This window comes from Pleurodeles waltl, chromosome 7 (assembly GCF_031143425.1).
Source record: "Pleurodeles waltl isolate 20211129_DDA chromosome 7, aPleWal1.hap1.20221129, whole genome shotgun sequence".
Taxonomy (NCBI): Eukaryota; Metazoa; Chordata; class Amphibia; order Caudata; family Salamandridae; genus Pleurodeles; species Pleurodeles waltl.
Genome location: NC_090446.1, coordinates 1136879293 through 1136899909, shown reverse-complemented (window position 1 = coordinate 1136899909; position 20617 = coordinate 1136879293). Strand labels below are relative to the sequence as shown.

The 20617-nt window shown below is 49.6% G+C and overlaps 1 protein-coding gene across 5 annotated transcripts in view; it reads left to right on the top strand.

Annotated features, from left to right (window-relative positions):
• Window positions 1-15094, top strand: part of UNC13D (unc-13 homolog D) — an 876342-nt gene extending 861248 nt beyond the window's left edge. For 3 of the 5 annotated variants that reach the window (XM_069200185.1, XM_069200184.1, XM_069200182.1), the window contains exon 33: window positions 14356-15093. In XM_069200185.1, the coding sequence (XP_069056286.1) occupies window positions 14356-14465 (110 nt within the window). In that variant the 3' untranslated portion in view covers window positions 14466-15093. Of the gene's footprint in view, window positions 1-14355 lie in introns of all 5 variants that reach the window. The other 2 variants (XM_069200183.1, XM_069200186.1) reach the window with 1 other exon arrangement.
• The last annotated feature ends 5523 nt before the right edge of the window (window positions 15095-20617 follow it).

Below are 20617 nucleotides of genomic sequence, written 5' to 3'. Positions count from 1 at the left end.
AATACTGCTTGACTGTCCTGATCAGGCCCTGGCAAGCCGCTGTGGGCCAGTTCGAGTGCGCTGGAAACCACCACCAGATTTCAGCCAGTAGCTCCAGCCGTCGTCACAGCCCAGGGATCCGGGAGGCACATCTTCCAAACTACCTCCAGTTGAAGTCAGATTGTCATCCCTGAGCGTCCAAGCTTAGCAGTCCCTACTATTGGCCATTCTGGGGTGGCTGCCTATATTGTTGGCGACCTCGCTACTGCAGTTCCGGTTTCTTGTATCTCTGGTGGTGGGTCCACTGTCCCTCTGTCTCCATGTCCTCTTTGTTCACCCTTTCGGCTAGGATGGCCCGGGACCCCTCCAGCCACTCCTAGGACTCCTCCTGCGTGTCAAAGTGCCATGTTTTGCCCTCTGCTACCACCCTCAGGCACGCCGGGTAGAGCATCATGTATTTAATGCTTTTTTGACCTCCTGGAATCTTCGCCGTTGTCGCTGGACCCTAAGTGTAAAGTCAGTGAAAAAGCAGATGACTCCACCCTCATATTGGAGACCCCCGCGAGATCTAGCAGTCTGCAGGTTATGGTCTCTATCTTGATAATTGAAGATTCTCACAATGATTGTCCTCGCAGGGGCCCCCGGTCTCAAGGGGGCTGGGGGGGACCGGTGCCCTCTGTGTCCGTTCAACAGTGAAAAATGTAGATAGTCTCTTAGAGCAAAGATGGTCTATAATAAGAGACTCCAGAAAGAACTCAACACTCGGACCCTCGGCCCCCTCTGTTACCCCCCACCACTCTGATATTATTTATTCATTCCCTCCCTTCCTGATCCTCCAAGCGCGCCATAATTCTCTCGTGTTCCAGTTGTGAGAAATTGTACCTGGTCCTCGAGTCTCTTGGAGGTAGACTGTAGGCGGGCAATATCCATCTCCTTAGTTGTGACCTTATCTGCTACTTTCATGAGGTCTGCCCGTAGGAGAATCACATCCATGGTTACTGTATCAAGTTTAGGCTCCAAAGTTCCCTTCAGGTCTTAATTGGCCGCTATAAAGGCACCCAGTGAAGGTTTGCTTGGGAGGGCCCCTTCTGCCTCCTGTTCCCCCCTGGCATCTTACAGTGTCATGGGTCCCCCTGCCTGCCTCGGACAGAGTACTTGTCCATTTTATTATTCTGCTGCGGTAGCTGTCCTTTGTTTCTGACCATATTTGGGGGACCCCGGAATCGTGGCCCCTTAAGGGCCTATGTAGGATTCTCCAGCTGGGGTTTCTCCCTTTACTCTGCTGGGTCACTCCCCTCTGGTCCAGTGGTGTCCTGCCAGCCCTCATCCGCCACTTGTGCCAGCAGGGCCCCCCGTCCCCTCTGTCGCCAGCTCCACAGCCCAGACTCTGGCACAGGGTCCAGCCTCTCCCTCCAAGTCAGGATCCCGCCACCTCCTTCGCAGAGGGTACGTTGTTACTGGGCCCACCGCCACCATCCTCGTGGCACCCCTTAGGGTGAGACAGCCTGCCCCTGGCTCTCCCAAGGGGTTCAGCTAGTTCTCCCAGGGGCAGGCAGCTGATACAGGCACCTCACTTGTCTTTTGTGCCTTCACCTATCTTCCGCCATCATCCAGCACGCTTCTGGGCCCCCCTCACCTCCGCTCACTCTGCGGCAGCTGCTGGTGTTGGTTCTGTTGGGGGAGCGGCACCGCAAGCCTCCATCATCTTCTGCGTCTGTTGCAGGCCACGGGAAGCCCCAGCACACACAGGCCCCTGGATCTGGCGGTCTGCCTCCTCCCCGCTGTCCTCCTGTCCCACTGCAGGCTGACTGCACAGTCGCGGCCACCACCCGCCTTTCGTCCACACCTTAGGCTCCAAGGGCAGACGCCAGCTACAGGCCGTCGGGCTCGTTCTTTTCTTCTGGTGGCCCCCAAAACGTGGGAGCCCCTCATGTCTGTGCCCCTTCATCCTGACCTCACCCAGAACTCTGCTGGCGGGCGGCTCAGATTTAATGTCTGATTTTGAAGGGGGAATTGTGAGCTAGTGGCAGAGCTCTGTTAGTTGGCAGCCATCTTGGCTGGAGCTCAGCCACACCCCCCCTACAACTTTTATTCTCAACTTAATAATGGGTGTTTCTACTTGCCACATGTTTCTTATTACCTGTCAGTGTTTCATAGTGGTGCAGTTCGTGAATATGGCGTACAAATTAGTTAACCGATAGTAGGGTAGATTCTTGTGTTTTAGGTTGAGCGTAAGCGTATGATTTCTTGTATACTTTTAATATACTTCTTCTGTGGGCTTCCAGCTATTTCATTTGTGTGTTTCAGTGTCATTTAAAAGTCCTTGCTAGCTAGAGGTCAGTCATGCTTCTTTGTCCCTCCTTCTGTGTGGGAGCAGGGACCAACTACTGTATAATTACACTTTGCCCTGTTTATCTGGTGTGTAGGGAACTTTTTTTTTACTTTGTTTCCTGCTCCTGTCCAGGGAAGCTTCCCTTTTCATTTGCAGAGCATTCTTGCTCTCAGCTAGGCTGTAAACAACGATATAAATCAGGCTGTTATCTTAGTCACTTTTGGTCTTTGCGGGCTCTCTGCACCCTCTCTCAGCTGCCTGGCTCCCGCACTTTTGCTTGGCTTGGATTGTATTTACCAAGTGTGCCTGCCTGTGGTCCCCAGGGCGGAAGATCCCTTGTAATTGCTTATATCCTAGGCACCCAGCTCTACCAGGGCTCCGCAATCCTTAGAGACAGTGCCCACTGCTGCTCCATACTGGTATCAGTGCACTTCAGTTCATGCACTCCAAGCCCCTCAGCCGTGCCAGAACCCCAAACACACTGTCTGCCAGAGCACCTTAGTCAGCAGACTTTGCTGTTCCACTACAGGGACTTTGGATGCAGCTCCATCAGTGCACCTCAGTTCTTCCCCAGCGAGGTCACCTCCTGTCCTATACTGGTACCCCGCTCACATACAGTTATGATACAGCAGCTCAATTCTACTATTAGCTCCACTGCAAACTCCATACTGGACCCAAAAGAGAAAAACACAGCTCAGCCAGTGCACCTCAAGTCTAACATCCAATGCCACTGTTGATGGGAACCACCACAGCTCTGCCCGAATCCATCAATTCTAACATTGAACGCACATTTATTCTCAGTACTAAGGCTTACGCACATGCCCCTTGCTTCTGTGGTTCAGAGGCAAAGCCACTCCCATGCTGGACCCCACTCGCAGCTTCACCAGGGCACCTCCAGGCTAACACTCAGCCACACTGACACGCCAATACTAGGTTCCAAAGATTGCTCCTTTAACATAACTCAATTCTGACCTTGTGTGCCCTTTACTGTTCCAGTACTGCAGCCCACATACAACTCTGTCAGTGCACCTCAACCCTAGCCTGCAGAACCCCATTATTCTAATACTAGGGAATACACTGCACTCCTTTTCTCATTCCTCACTTGCTGCCTTTCTGTTATTCTAACACTGGGCCGGGACACAGCTCTCTCTATACCCCTAATCCTGTTCTGAAGCGCCCCTATATTGCTGTATTGGGGTTCACATACAACTCTGCTAATGCAACTTCTGCTGTTCTGCAGTGCCCCCTGCTGTTCCACACTCTGACTTCTGTTTGAGGATGTGGGGGAGTGTAAGAAGTTGGCTCTGTAGTGAGAAATAGTGTGCACAGAGTCCAAGGGTTCCTCTCAGAGGTAAGATAGTGGCAAAAAGAGATAATTCTAATGCTCTATTTTGTGGTAGTGTGGTTGAGCAGGAGACTTATCAGAGGGTAGTGTTAAGCATTTGTTGTACACACACAGGCAATAAATGAGGAACACACACTCAAAGACTTACTCCAGGCCAAATGGTTCTTATACTGAAAAATAGATTTTCGTAGTTTATTTTAAGAACCACAGGTTCAAGATTTAGAGTTAATACTTTAAATGTAAGGTACTTCACTTAGATACTTTAGGAACTTTGAATGAAAGCAATATCACATACAGTCTTTGTAGAAATGGCTATTTTAAAAGTGGACACAGTGCAAAAATCAACAGTTCCTGGGGGAGGTAGGTAAAGGTTAGTTTTGGAGGTAAGTAAAACACTTACAAGTCTCAAGTTTGGGACATAGGAAGCCCACCGTTGGGGGTTCAAGGCAACCCCAAGGTTACCACACCAGCAGCTCAGGGCCTCTCAAGTGCAGAGGTCAAAGAGGTGCCCAAAACACATAGGCGCCTATGGGGAACAGGGGTGCTCCGGTTACAGTCTGCCAGCAGGTAAGTACCTGCGTCCTCGGGGGGCAGACTAGGGGGGTTTTGTAGAGCACTGGGGGGGGGACACAAGTAGGCACACAAAACACACCCTCAGCGGCACAGGGGCGGCTGGGTGCAGTGTGCAAAGCAGGCGTCGGGTTTCAGGTTTCAATGGAGGGACCGGGGTTCACTCTAGCGGTGCAGGCAGGCACAGGGGGGGCTTCTCGGAACAGCCACCACCTTGGCAAGGCAGAGGGTCGCCTGGGGGTCACTCCTGCATCGAAGTTCGGTTCCTTCAGGTCCTGGGGGCTGCGGGTGCAGTGTTGGTTCCAGGCGTCGGGTCCCTTGTTACAGGCAGTCGCGGTCAGGGGGGGCTTCTGGATTCTCTCCGCAGGCGTCGCTGTGAGGGATCGGGGGGGTCATCTCAGGTTACTCACGGGCTCGCAGTCGCTGGGGAGTCCTCCCTGAGGTGTTGGTTTTCTGCAGGTCGAGCCGGGGGCGTCAGGTGCAGAGTGTAGAGTCTCACGCTTCGGGCGGGAAACGTGAAGTCCTTGGAAGTTGCTTCTTTGTTGCAAAGAAGTAGCTGGTTTTGAACAGGGCCGCTGTTCACAGGAGTTTCTTGGTCCTGTAGTCCAGGGCAGTCCTCTGAGGCTTCAGAGGTCACTGGTCCCTGTCGGATGCGATTCTGAGAAGTTTGATACCAAACTCCCCAGTATTCAGTGTATCCATTATGGAGCTGTGGAGTTCGTTTTTGACAAACTCCCGGACCATATACTTAATATGGCCACACTGTACTTATAATGTCTAAGAAGGGACTTAGACGGGGCGTCAAGATGGCGGTCGCACTCTGAGAGTGCTCTGGACCCTCCGTCATCCGCCCGTAGTTAGAGTGGCCTGACCGAGCCGGAGACGTCGTTTTGACAGTCCTTGTGATCCCTGGGCCCCTGAGAGGCTCCGGCGAGGAACTCCTGGCGAAAGCAGCCCCCGTTGTCGAGCCGCGACCGTCCCGTCCCCGAAAACAGAATGGCGGCCGGGACTGACTTCCGCGGCTGAGCTGGGGCCGGACCGGCGATCCCACCGGACGCGGCCGCGCTGGAACAGAGGTGCGACGGGGTAAGAAGGGGACCCTGGATAGGGTTGAGGCTATGACCCTAGCGCGGCTCCCGCGGCGTGTGGGGGCGGCGCCGCTGCGTCTGGAGGAAGAGAGCGTCGTGTGGATGAGGCTGCGGCCGTGCGCAAACTTGGGGACAGCGGCGGAGGGAGCTAAGCGGCTGCGCTGTACCCAGGACCCCGCTGGCCGGAGCTGGAGCGGCGGAGGGGCGGTTGCAGAGAAGGACTCCCTGGTGCCCTGAGTGACGGCGGAGGCATGCCGGGAGTCCACGGAGCGCGGCGGAGACATCGAGGCAGGATGAGGCTGTGCTAAAGTTACCGATACGGCCGAAAAATCAGCACCGCGATCCGAACTAACGGAAGGGCAATGGCCCTGAGTGACCTCATGGCATCACTGGAGCAGCGTAATTAACACCGGGGCCGGTCGAGGCTTTACTGAAGGTACCGACTCGAAGTGAAAACGGGGTGCGGGAGGGGAAAGGAGACAGGGAGGAAAGATGCCCTACCCCCCCCCCCCCCCCCCTTGCACTTAATACCTAATGGCAATTGGCAACTGGGCCAAGATGAAACTGGACTCATCAGATCTCAAAGGTGAAGAAGATCACAGCTTGGGCCTGAATGCCTCTCCCCACGCACTCATAATCGCAGTAACAGCAAACGTGCAAGGGATCTAGACTTGATTGGAAAACTACCCGACTCCTGTCTCCGATGCCGTGATGGGGAGAGACAAGGCGAACAAGCAACCTCCATCTTCCCAGCAAAAGATTGACCAGTTCACGACACCGGCTGGCCAGCGAGGAGAGGGAGACACAACTAGCGGAGGCCCCGCACCGGACGGAGTGAGTGCCATCCTTCAAGCCATTTAAGCATCACAGTCTGCTGTGGAGACTAAGATCGGGGAAGTACGAGAAGACGTGGGTCTGGTTCGGCAAGACCTCAGAAACGCAGTGAGCCGGATCACCGAGGTTGAAACTAGAGTCTCCCAGACTGAAAACGACCTAGCTGACCTTAGAAGAAAAGTGGCCCAGCTGCAGACTCGAACTGGCGAGCTGCACCGTCGTGCGGAAGATGCAGAGAACCGATCAAGACGCAACAACCTGCGTTTCATCGGATTTCCGGAGGGCGTGGAGGATGGTGGGGCATCTGAGTTCCTAGAAAGGTGGATTAAAGCATGGATGCCGGACCAGTCCCTTTCGCCCTGGTTTGCGATTGAAAGAGCCCACAGGGCATTGGCCCCGCGCCCCCCACCGGGCGGCCCAAAACGACCAATGATTGCGCGCTTCTTTAACTTTAAGGATAGAGACAATATCCTTAAAGAGGCTAGGAGGTCGGAAGATCTTCAATGGGAGAACCATAAAATCTTAATTTTCCCAGACTATACCCGTGAGGTCCAGATCCGCCGCCAGTCGTATGAACACGTTAAGCAGAAACTTAGAGCGATGCAACTTTCATACATGCTCCTCTTCCCCGCGCGGCTCAAGGTCCTCTTGGCCGGGCGAGCACATTTTTTTGAAACACCTGAAGAGGCTTGGGACTGGCTGACGGAGGAGGGCATCGGTGCCCGGAGGGGGCCCCTGGAGCACACGGAGGGGGCCCCTCGGGTCGGACCCCTCACCCCGGGAGGCCCCCGGAGGAGCCGGAGGCGCACCAGATCCCGGAGAGGGAGACCGAAAGACACAAACAATTTCGACAACAATGAGGAAATCCGAGATTCTGGCTCACAAACAGAGAAGAAACCCACGGACCCTTCTGGGCCTCAGATCCCAGGCCAAACGGCAGATGATAACGGCCTGAGTCAGTCCCCGGTCCTTGGTTAATATGACACACTTGACACCTGCTGATGGGAGTCCAAAATGACTTGAGATGTCCGTTTCACCTATGCAGACCTTACAAGGGTCACTACAGAAGGCGTCATGCCTTTCTACTATAAGATACCTGAGACTTGGCAGGTCACCACTAATTGTAATTGATCCGACTATATGGAGGGGTCCACCACTCCACCCCAAGGACAGTCCTGCTGGCTGTCTGGTTTTGGTTGGGTATTTGGGCGACAGATGCTTCCGGGGTGGGAGTATGGGGAGGAGGGTGGTTGGGGGGAGGGGTTTTTGAAGTTAGACTAGATAGGAAGAAGTTGCTTAGCTTCCTTATTATCTTACTGTTTTGTTTGAAATGGTCGTCCCTGGGTCCACAGCCTGACACTCAGCCCTATGCACCACCTATACAATTCACGCCTGGCACTCATTAACTCAGGTTCTTTCTTGGAACGTAAATGGTCTGTTGGATAAGATTAAGAGGTCAGCAGTATTTAACACTCTCCGCAGATACTCCCCCTTAGTGGTCCTTCTGCAGGAAACCCACCTCCTTGGGACTAGGTGCCCCATGCTCATACGGGGAGGGTATGACAGAGTATACCACGCAGGCTTCTCCAGGGGCTCTAGAGGGGTAGCCATTTTACTTCACCGCTCTCTGCCTGTGGTGATCACAGCAACACAGGCCGACCCACAGGGCAGATTTGTAGTGGCTACGGGGACTCTTCATGGAACTCCGATAAATTTTATATCTGCGTATGCCCCCCCGACGAGACTTGATGCCTTCTTGCACTCGCTTCGCCGAGTGGTTGTGGGATTGCCCCAAGGGACCACCCTGCTGGGGGGGGACTTCAACGCGGTTCTCGATCCGGATTTGGATGTATCCGGCGAGATTACGGCCAGTAGATTAGCCAGGGCTTCGGCTCTTACTGGTTGGACCGAGAGCCTTGGCCTCTGCGAGGTATGGAGAACTTGGCACCCTAGGGATCGCCGGTACACCCACACGTCGGCCGCCCACCGGACGCAATCCAGAATTGATCTGGTATTCATGTCTGCTCTGGACCTCTCGAGTGTCACAGGGGCAGAGATACTCCCCCGGGGAGTCTCGGACCACGCACCAGTGCGGGTCCGACTGGGTGGAGCGGATCCCTCCAAACGCCCAGTATGGCGCCTAAACGCATGGTATTTACAAGACAAAGACTACACCCAAGAGATCAGAAATCAACTAACTCAATACTTCGATCTGAATCTGGGGTCGGTCCGCTCCCCAGGATCATTATGGGCCGCCTGTAAGGCTACCCTCAGAGGGCATGCCAAGTACCTTCTCCGTACCCGCGAGCGGGACAGGAACTCCCAGATCTCTGACCTGGAGGCCAGGGCTCTGAGACTGGAACGCCAACAAATGACTTCTTCGTCTGCCGCTGCCCTGAGACAGCTGACTATGGTTAGAGAAGAAATTAAACACATAATGCTAGATTCAGCCAGGTGCATTTGGAGAGCTTCGGTGGCCCGTATATATGGCTGGGGGGACAAAAATGGGAAGCTCCTACATTGGCTGGCCGCGCGTCCTCTGGCCAGCAGGGTTATACCTGAGATTTTGGAGCCCTCGGGCGCCCTCTCTAGGACTCCAGCTGAAATCGCACAAAGTTTCGCGTCCTACTATGCCCACCTCTATGCACTGCACCCCCGCCCTGCTATTGAGAAAGAGACTCCCCTCCTGAATGAGATCACTCTCCCCAGGATCTCCCTGGAGGCAAGAGACAGGCTAGATGAAACTATTAGCCTTGCAGAGATCACCAGTGCAATCTCCAGCCTGGCGTCGGGCAAGACCCCCGGCCCTGACGGATTCCCGGCAGAGCTATATAGCAAATGCAGTGATATACTGGGTCCCCACTTACTCAACATGTATGGGGAAGCCGAGAAACTAGGCCGATTTCCCACCGAGATTGACCAGGCGACAATAGTAGTGATTCCCAAAACTCAGCCCCCATCGAGACATTGTTCGGCATACCGACCCATCTCACTTCTAAACATTGAGATCAAAGTGCTTTCCTCGACCCTGGCCTCTAGACTGAAAGAGATAATGCCTACACTAGTGCACCCTGACCAGTGTGGCTTTATGCCCACTCGTAGCACCAGGCACTGCATTAGGCGGTTGCATCTGGCTCTGGCACATCGCAATACTCTGTCGCACGCACACTTGGCATTACTCTTGCTGGACTTTGAAAAAGCCTTTGACACAGTGGATTGGTCTTACCTTGAACTGGTCTTGCAGAAAAATGGACTCGGTCCCAGATTCCGAGGCCTGGTGAGACTCCTGTACTCCAAACCGACAGCTCGAGTCCGGGTGAATGGAGTGGTCTCTGACCCATTCCCTATTGGCCGCGGAACCCGGCAGGGTTGCCCGCTATCCCCGTTGCTCTTCGCATTAATGATAGAGCCTCTTGCGATACTGCTGCGAGGAGATCCCCTGATCGAGGGCTGGTCCTGGCCTGCCTGTGCAGAAGACCGATGTCCTCCTATACCTATCCAACCCGGCTAAAAGTGGCCCCCGCGTGCTAGAGATCCTGGGCCTCTTCGCGGAAGCCTCGGGGCTGATCCTGAACCCCGGCAAGTCCCTACTGGTCCCCCTACACCGCTCCGGGGATTGTGTGGACTGGCAGCGAAACATTCCAGTACGAAGAAATAGCTTCAAATATCTGGGAATGTATATTTCACTTCTCCCTGAGTTGACATGGGAACTTAACTTTACACCGTTAACCAGAAAAATCAGAAGTGATCTCCTACACTGGAGGACACTCCCCCTTAACCTGCTCGGTAGAATCGCGCTCTATAAGATGATGATCCTTCCTAGGCTCCTCTACCTCCTGCAAAATTTTCCCCATCCCATCCCTAGGAAATGGTTTGGGGAAATGGACTCATTGGTGCGCCAATTTATATGGAGCGGAGCCCGCCCACGATTAGCGCTCAAAACCTGCCAGAGGGATGTATATGATGGAGGTTTGGGCATGTCCAATATCCACTCCTACCACCTCGCGACACAAGTACTTGTGATTAATGACTGGATGGGGGGTGGGTGGACAGACCCGGCGTACCAACTGGAGCTCCAGACGATGGGTTACCCACGGATTTTGGACACCCTCTATGGAGGTCCGATCTCTCGAGACGTCCCAGATGTGACCAGGGTGGTTCTACAGGGATGGCGGACGGCTCAAAAGTCAACGGGGTGGTGGGGACGACTTACCCAGCAGACCCCACTGTGGCATGGGAGGCAATTGGTGGAGGTGGCGGGCTTGGAGGGGTTTCGGAACTGGGACAACATAGGCATCTCCACACTAGGCGATGTCTGGAACGGGTCACACATACGGTCCTTTGAAGATCTCCAGAAAAACTTTTCATTAAACAAGACACAGTTCCACAGATACCTCCAGCTCCGACATGCCTTATCAGTACACATCCGAGAGGGGGAAAACATACCTGAATGCAGCCTCATGGAGGCCAAGGCATTGATGGGGAGCCTAGGTAGGGGAGGTGTTTCCCAGATATATCGCACCCTGGTCTCCGGCACCTCGGGCTCCCTGGGGGTACTTCGCCAGAGATGGGAGGAGTGGGTGGGCCCCATGGAAGAGATGGAATGGGGTGAGGCGCTAATGGCCCCGCGGGCCCTGGCGATCGCCACCCGTTTCAGATTGATACAAACTTACTTTTTGCACACAGCATACCTCACACCCGACAAACTACACAGAGCGGGCCTCCGCCCCAACGCGGAGTGCCCTCGCTGCAGAAACCTTACAGCTGACTTCTTCCACATGGTGTGGACCTGCCCGGCCATGGTAGCCTATTGGGGAGCGGTCCTGGGGGAGATTTCTGAGGTGTTGCAGGAGAATATAGAGAGAGAGCCTCTACCCCTCCTCCTCGGGATCATGGGTGACATCGAGCTAAGGAGACCAGATCGAATTTTCCTTGGGGTGGCGTGCTTAGTGGCTAAGAGGGACATAGTGGCAAACTGGAAGGCCAAGAATGCCCCATCGTTGGCTAAATGGAGACAGGGAGTGGATTGGTGTGCGCAGAGTGAAAAACTTGTATATGAGGCTAGAGGATGTCCGAATAAATATAATAGGATATGGGGGAAATGGGAGGCCGCACTAGGCTCCTGAATACTATGTTATCTGTTATCTTTAATAGTAGTGCTATCTGGGATCACAGGTTCGACCAATGTTGGATGCCCGTTGGCATCGTGTTATGACCTTTGTATCATGGTTATTTTTTCTTTTGCAAAAATCAATAAAAATTCTTTATCAAAAAAAAAAAAAAGAATGGACTTAGACACTGTATTGCTCATGCAGCTATGCCCTCACCTGTGGTATAGAGCACCCTGCCTTAGGGCTATGAGGCCTGCAAGAGGGGTGACTTACCTATGCCACAGGCAGTATTTTGTGTGCATGGCACCCTGAGGGGGATGGCATGTCGACTTTGCCTTTTTCTCCTCACCAACACACACAATCTGAAATGGCAGTGTGCATGTGTTAGGTGAGGGGTCATTAAGGGTGGCACAAAACATGCTGCAGCCCTTAGAGGCCTTCCCTGGTCACAGGGCCCTTGGTACCACTGGTACCTTTTACAAGGGACTTATCTGTGTGCCAGGGGTGTGCCAATTGTGGAAACAATGGTACATTTTAGGTGAAAAAAACACTGGTGCTCGGGCCTGGTTAGCAGGGTCCCAGCACACTTCTCAGTCAAGTCAGCATCAGTATCAGGCAAAAAGTGGGGGTTAACTGCAACAGGGAGCCAACTAAATCTATCCTTAGCTCCCATCTTTATTTGGGAGGGTCTGTTTTACCTATCTCACTCCGTTCTTTCCTTTAATGTGTTTACTCTCAATGTTTCTTCCCCCCCCCAACCCCCTCCACTTTTCACTTTCCAGCTCTTAAAAGCCACATGTTAACAGTTTTGCTCTTTTTTTTCAACTGTTTATTTCTATTCATCTCCCCTTTTTCCCCTTCTTCCTCTTCCTACCTCCTCTTTCAAACTTGGTCATTTCTTTCCTTGTTTCATTCCTCTCTTTTTTTCTCCATCAGGAGTTCATTTCTTCACTATTTTTTTCTCCTGCCTTCATTCATTCTGTGTCTTTTTATTTTTCGTCTTTCCGTTGACTCGGTATGCGTCCTTTGACTTTTTTTTTCTTTTTTTTTTTTTAGATCTTTCTTCCTTCCCCTGATTTTTTTTCTTATCTTTATCTGTCAATTCACATTTTACTATAAATCCCTCTTTTTCCCACCTGTATGTGTAAGCCACAAGTTACTTGTCGGGATCCGTTGTATCCAAGTGGTTTTCCAATTCTGTGTCTGTGGAAAATATGTCTGTACATACGTGCCTTGGCTCTTTCGCCGCTGGTTTCTCTCACCATCTCTCTTTTTCTCTAATGTTAATTTTCCTCTTTCTTTTCACACTTCTTTAAAATGTTTTCCTCTTTATCTTTCGTTTGCTAGCTTCCTTCCCTTTTTTCTTTTGTCGCATACGTTTGCTCTATTTAGTCTCTTAGTTGTGTTTTAGTTTTCTTGTAGTTTCTTTCCCTTCTTTATTTTATTTCTTTGCGAACCCTTCTCTTTCTTCCTTTTGTCTGTTGTATTCCCTTTTCTTCTCTTTTTCTTGCCCATCTGCTTTCTCTCCTGCGGCCTAGTTATCAATAAAGCAGTGGCACCGGGGCCCAGAGACCTATGAACCTCACTCAGCTCTAATTACTGCTCTATTTTCTACCAAAATTCCAGTTCACCATTTTCCTTTCTTACTCCAGGGCCCATGACACCGTTACTATGCCACTTGTCCTCTCCGTCTTTACTCCCGACTCCCTCTTTCCTTTCATCCTCCAATCCGTCCCAAATTATATTTTTATTATGGTGTTTTGAGCATTACAATCCGTCCCAAATTATATTTTTATTATGGTGTTTTGAGCATTACATTCTAATGCCAAAAGTTTAGTTCTGATAAAGGTTTATATGATAATTGTATATGTTTTAAGATAGAGGAAGAAGGTAAATGGAAGTGCTTTAGTGAAATGCTAGGCCACTGGAATTATATGGCAGGAAAAAAACAAAATTATAAGGCAGGGTTGACCAAGTTATTTGGCAAGAAAAGTCCAGTTATAAATTTACAATGCCAATAGCTCTAACTCAAGAAAATGCGAGACCTTTTGCATTGCAAATGCTTGTTTTATTCTGACATCCACCACCCCCATCTGACTGCAGTGTTGGGTGTTAATGTTTCTTCTGCGATTTTCTGCCATATTTAAAAGAGGCCTGTGTAGCCTGTAACAGCTGCGTCCCTTTGCGCATACTGTGCACGTTGTGAATTTATGAGCATCTGAACATCAATGAAAGGTGTGCCAAAGGTTAGCTAAGACTGACCTTCACTATAGTTTCAGCAATTAAAATAGTCTTAAATTGCCAAAGAAGACTGAACCATGTGATCGTGCCCTCTTTCAGCAGCAGGAAGTTCTGTTATACATTGCATTCTACAATTTGTGGGTTTGATGTAGCTAATCTGAATGTAAAAATACGCATAACAGGGTACTAAACAATATAGACGAGTAATTCAAGCCTGATTGGGGAAAGAATGCTACCTCGGTATGTCACTCCTAAGTCGAAACATTTAACACTTTGCTGCGCCGTACATGTAAGTGAACGCACCAGCGGTAGAAGTGGGCCACACTTGCGGTAGAAGTGGGCAGTAGCCACTTAAGTAACAATTGGGCACTTGCCACTTATTGATTTTATAGATTAAGCACGGTAGGTAGGTGATATGTAGATAGATAGATAGATAGATAGATAGATAGATAGATAGATAGATAGATAGATAGATAGATAGATCGATCGATCTCAGTTATCACACAACATCTGCAATTACGTTTTAAATATATAATGTTATGGCAATGCACTTGCTATCGCCCAGTATAAAAGTCTCCCACACGTATGCTAATATACCATACTGTATGACCTACACCTACCAGTGATAGAATAGGTTATTTCATTGATTTGTCATAATGGGCCTCTAGGTGGTTAGTTTGGCTACACTAGGCTTTACACACTTTAGCCAGGAATGGATTGACATCTATTTATTTGGCTTTACCATGATGTACCTTTGACTTCTCTTCTCTTAAAATATAGCTGGGTACTGTCAATATTTTTGCCTTGCATTTTTCTGTTGCCACCTAATGGCTGTTTTTTCCTTCCTGTTTGCAGGAGACCGTATCCTGAAGCTTTTGGAATTGCGAAAATCAGACAAAGAGGCACAGACATTTGTAAAGTTGAGGAAACAACGGGCGAAGCAGTCCTTAGAAGGCAAGCGGTAGCATCCATTCTGGACTGGAGAGAGGCCTTAACACATCGTAGTTTGCGATGCTCCTGAATTTAACCAAGCTGTTCAGAGCAACCATTTCTGAACTTGCTCAGATGCCGCATAGTTGTAGTGCAATGCATCCAGTGACATGACACCAGTGGACTGTATTAGTCAAGGTCATCGGAGAAGCAGGACAGAGAACTGGGCAGGAGTGCAAATACATGGTCAGTTCTTTGTACGGAGAAAAATTAAACGTACACTGCATCCCCACTGTTAAATTAAGATATTTTTCTGCCAGTCACGAACCTCAAAAGTCTGGGAGTCTCAGATCTTACAGTACGGTTTTTTGAATGCCAAGGAGAGCAAGAACTGCGACTGCGTAGCCTTTTGATAATGAACTATGTAGATGACTATAGCAGGACCTTAATAGATATTTTAACCGAAAGATTGTTCGATGGCATCTGTCGCTGTAGATACACATGGTATGCATGAGCTCGCCATCTGGTGTTGGGTCGGAGTGTTACAAGTTGTTTTTCTTCGAAGAAGTGTTTTCGAGTCACGGGACCGAGTGACTCCACCTTCTGTGCTCATTGCGCATGGGCGTCGACTCCATCTTCGATTGTTTTCTTTCCGCCATCGGGTTCGGACGTGTTCCTGTCGCTCCGAGTTTCGGAACGGAAAGTTAGCTGAAGACGGAAGATTTTCGACGGTATCGTTGCGATCCGGTTAGAGATAGACACATACGACGACGCGTTCAACATCGAAGCGCCTCGGTGCCCTTCGGGGTAGATTTCGGCACCCCGTCGGGGCCTAGTCGGCCCGACCGCGTGGAGGACAACGCCGATGGATCGGACCCCGTTTCGATTCTGCCCCGAATGCCACAACAAATATCCTTATACGGACCTACACTCGGTCTGTAATCTGTGCCTGTCACCCGAGCACAGCGAAGAATCCTGTGAGGCCTGTCGGGCGTTCCGGTCCCGAAAAACTCTGCGCGACCGTCGAGCGAGAAGACTCCAGATGGCGTCCACGCCAAAAGAGCGTCCACAGTTCGAGACAGAAGAGGAACAGGAGGAATCCTTTTCCATCCAGGATTCAGACTCCGACGAGCTACACTCTACAAGAACTGTGAGTAAGACGTCGAGATCAAACCTTAAAAAAGGAAAGAAGGCCCAGGGGACGCCACTGCCAACCGGCCATGGCTCCACCCAAATTCTCGGTGACCAACAATCGGCACCGAAAAAGGCCCATTCAGTGTCGAGATCGTCCGACTTCGGTCGAGACACCGGCACGCAGCCTCCTCGGGACCGAGAGAGTGCTAAACAGAAGCATCGACACCGAGAGTTCGGTGTCGACACCGATCGACGCCGAGACAGTGGCGCCGAAGACCATAGAGGCCAAGAATTTTCGGCACAGAAAAAGAGGAAGGTTACCTCGGAGCCGAAAAAACAATCGACAGGGCTTTCGGAGCCGAAAAAAGCGACATCAGACCCTGTTTCTGGCTCCTATACCGAAGAGCATTCTATGTCTTCTCAAATGAAGAAACATAGATTTGAACAAGAACTGCAATCCACTGACGTGGATCACACGCAAAAGCGTATCTTTATTCAGCAGGGGACTGGGAAGATCAGTACCCTCCCACCTGTCAAACGAAAGAGAACGCTTCAGTTTACTCCTCAGCAACAAACAACACAAAAGGTAACACCTCCTCCCTCGCCTCCACCTGTAACTCCGGCTTCGCCAACTTACACCCCGTCACATTCGCCAGCTCACACCGCCATGAGCCACGACGACCAAGATCAGGATGCGTGGGACTTGTACGACGCACCAGTGTCTGATAACAGCCCAGACACATACCCAACTAGGCCATCACCACCGGAAGACAGCACAGCCTACTCGCAAGTGGTGGCTAGAGCAGCTCTATTCCATAATGTGGAACTACACTCGGAACAAGTAGAGGATGATTTTTTATTTAACACCCTCTCCTCAACCCACAGCTCCTACCAAAGCCTGCCGATGCTCCCAGGCATGCTACGCCATGCAAAGGACATTTTCAAGGAGCCAGTTAAAAGTAGGGCAGTGACGCCTAGGGTGGACAAAAAGTATAAGGCGCCTCCTACGGACCCTGTCTTCATCACCTCTCAGCTGCCACCAGACTCTGTGGTGGTAGGGGCTGCCAGAAAACGGGCAAACTCACACACTTCTGGGGATGCACCTCCCCCAGATAAAGAAAGTAGGAAGTTCGATGCAGCCGGGAAGAGGGTTGCTGTCCAAGCAGCAAACCAGTGGCGCATCGCAAATTCACAAGCGCTGCTAGCGCGATACGACAGAGCCCACTGGGATGAGATGCAGCATCTCATTGAACATCTCCCAAAAGATCTGCAAAAAAGAGCAAAACAGGTTGTTGAGGAGGGTCAAAACATTTCCAACAATCAAATACGCTCCTCCATGGATGCAGCAGACACGGCCGCAAGAACCATTAATACGTCGGTTACCATCCGTAGGCACGCATGGCTCAGAACGTCTGGATTCAAGCCAGAAATTCAACAGGCAGTGCTTAACATGCCAGTAAACGAGAAACTTCTGTTCGGTCCGGAGGTCGACACAGCTATAGAAAAGCTCAAGAAGGACACTGACACTGCCAAGGCCATGGGCGCACTCTACTCCCCGCAGAGCAGAGGATCTTATAACACCTTCCGCAAAACACCTTTTAGAGGAGGGTTTCGGGGTCAGGCCACACAAGCTAGCACCTCACAGTCCGCACCGCCCACCTACCAGGGACAGTACAGGGGAGGTTTTCGGGGCCAGTATAGAGGGGGGCAATTCCCTAGGAATAGGGGAAGATTTCAAAGCCCCAAAACCACTACCAACAAGCAGTGACTCACATGTCACACACCCCTCCCACACAACACCAGTGGGGGGGAGGATACGTCAATATTACGAAGCATGGGACAAAATAACTACAGACACATGGGTCCTAGCAATTATCCAGCATGGTTATTGCATAGAATTCCTGCAATTCCCTCCAGACATACCACCAAAATCACAAAATTTAACAAAATACCATTCACAGCTTCTAGAGATAGAAGTTCAAGCACTACTGCAAAAAAATGCAATAGAATTAGTACCAAGCACACAAATAAACACAGGAGTTTATTCACTGTACTTCTTGATACCAAAAAAGGACGAAACACTGAGACCAATTCTAGACCTCAGAGTAGTAAACACATTCATCAAATCAGACCACTTTCACATGGTCACACTACAAGAAGTGTTACCATTGCTCAAAAAACACGACTACATGACAACCCTAGACCTCAAGGACGCATATTTCCATATACCAATACATCAATCACACAGGAAATATCTAAGGTTTGTATTCAAAGGAATACATTACCAATTCAAAGTATTGCCTTTTGGTTTAACAACCGCTCCAAGAGTATTCACAAAATGCCTAGCAGTAGTCGCTGCACACATCAGAAGGCAGCAAATACATGTGTTCCCGTATCTAGACGACTGGCTAATCAAAACCAGTTCGCTCACACAATGCTCAAACCACACAAATCAAGTCATACAAACCCTCTACAAACTAGGGTTCACCGTCAACTTTGCAAAATCAAACATTCTGCCAAGCAAAGTACAGCAATATCTAGGAGCCATAATAGACACGACAAAAGGAGTAGCAACGCCAACTCCACAAAGGATCCACAATTTCAACAGGGTCATTCAACACATGTCTCCAAACCAAACAATACAAGCAAGAACAATACTACAGCTCCTAGGCATGATGTCCTCATGCATAGCCATTGTCCCAAACGCAAGACTGCACATGAGGCCCTTACAACAGTGCCTAGCCTCACAGTGGTCTCAAGCACAGGGTCACCTTCTAGATCTGGTGTTGCTAGACCGCCAAACTTACCTCTCGCTTCTATGGTGGAACAGTATAAATTTAAACATAGGGCGGCCTTTCCAAGACCCAGTGCCAGAGTACGTAATAACAACAGATGCTTCCATGACAGGGTGGGGAGCACATCTCAATCAACACAACATAAGAGGACAATGGAACATACATCAAACAAAACTGCATATAAATCATCTAGAATTATTAGCAGTTTTTCAAGCACTAAAAGCTTTCCAACCAATCATAACCCACAAATACATCCTTGTCAAAACAGACAACATGACAACGATGTATTATCTAAACAAACAAGGAGGAACACATTCAACGCAGTTAAGCTTGTTAGCTCAAAAAATATGGAAGTGGGCAATCCACCATCAGATTGGTCTAATAGCACAGTTTATTCCGGGGATCCAGAATCAGCTGGCAGACAATCTCTCTCGAGATCACCAGCAAGTCCACGAATGGGAAATCCACCCACAGATTCTGTACACCTACTTCACACTCTGGGGAACACCACAAATAGACTTATTTGCAACAAAAGAGAACGCAAAATGCCAAAACTTCGCGTCCAGATACCCACACAAGCAATCCCAAGGCAATGCCCTATGGATGAACTGGTCAGGAATATTTGCTTACGCTTTTCCTCCTCTCCCTCTCCTTCCTTACCTAGTAAACAAATTGAGTCAAAACAAACTCAAACTCATTTTAATAGCACCAACTTGGGCAAGACAACCCTGGTACACAACACTGCTAGATCTGTCTGTAGTACCACACATCAAACTGCCCAACAAACCAGATCTGTTAACGCAACACAACCAACAGATCAGACACCCGGACCCAGCATCGCTGAATCTAGCAATCTGGCTCCTGAAATCCTAGAATTCGGACACTTACAACTTAGCCAAGAGTGTATGGAAGTCATAAAGCAGGCCAGAAGGCCATCCACTAGACACTGCTACGCAAGTAAGTGGAAAAGATTTGTTTGGTACTGCCATCATAATCAGATACAACCGCTAGATGCAACTCCAAAACATATAGTAAATTACTTGCTCCATTTACAAAAAGCAAAGCTAGCCTTCTCTTCTATTAAAATACACCTTGCAGCAATATCTGCATACCTGCAAACTACCTATTCAACTTCCTTGTATAGGATACCAGTTATCAAAGCATTTATAGAAGGGCTTAAAAGAATTATACCACCAAGAACACCACCTGTTCCTTCATGGAACCTAAACGTGGTTCTAACAAGACTCATGGGCCCACCTTTCGAACCCATGCACTCTTGCGGAATACAATTCCTAACCTGGAAAGTTGCCTTTCTCATCGCCATTACATCTCTAAGAAGAGTAAGTGAAATTCAAGCGTTCACAACACAAGAGCCTTTTATACAAATACATAAATATAAGGTCGTCCTACGACCTAATCCAAAATTTTTACCAAAAGTTATTTCACCATTCCATCTAAATCAAACGGTAGAACTACCAGTATTTTTCCCACAGCCAGATTCTGTGGCTGAAAGAGCACTACATACATTAGATGTCAAAAGAGCATTAATGTACTACATTGACAGAACAAAGAACATCAGAAAAACTAAACAGCTATTTATTGCATTCCAAAAACCTCATGCAGGTAACCCAATATCAAAACAAGGTATAGCCAGATGGATAGTTAAATGCATCCAAATCTGCTACCTTAAAGCAAAAAGACAACTGCCCATTACTCCCAGGGCACATTCAACAAGGAAAAAAGGTGCTTCAATGGCCTTTTTAGGAAACATCCCAATGCAGGAAATATGTAAGGCAGCCACTTGGTCTACGCCTCACACATTCACCAAACACTACTGTATAGATGTGCTATCCGCACAACAAGCTACAGTAGGTCAAGCTGTATTAAGAACTCTATTTCAGACAACTTCTACTCCTACAGGCTAAACCACCGCTTATGGGGAACTAACTGCTTACTAGTCTATGCATACCATGTGTATCTACAGCGACAGATGCCATCGAACTGAAAATGTCACTTACCCAGTGTACATCTGTTCGTGGCATCAGTCGCTGAGATTCACATGGACCCACCCACCTCCCCGGAAGCCTGTAGCAGTTCAGAAGTTACCTTCAATTTTGTACATTTGTATATATTACTTAATCCTTTAATAGGTACATACTTACATTTTTCATTGCGCGGGCACTATTACTATAGTACAACTCCTACCTCACCCTCTGCGGGGAAAACAATCGAAGATGGAGTCGACGCCCATGCGCAAT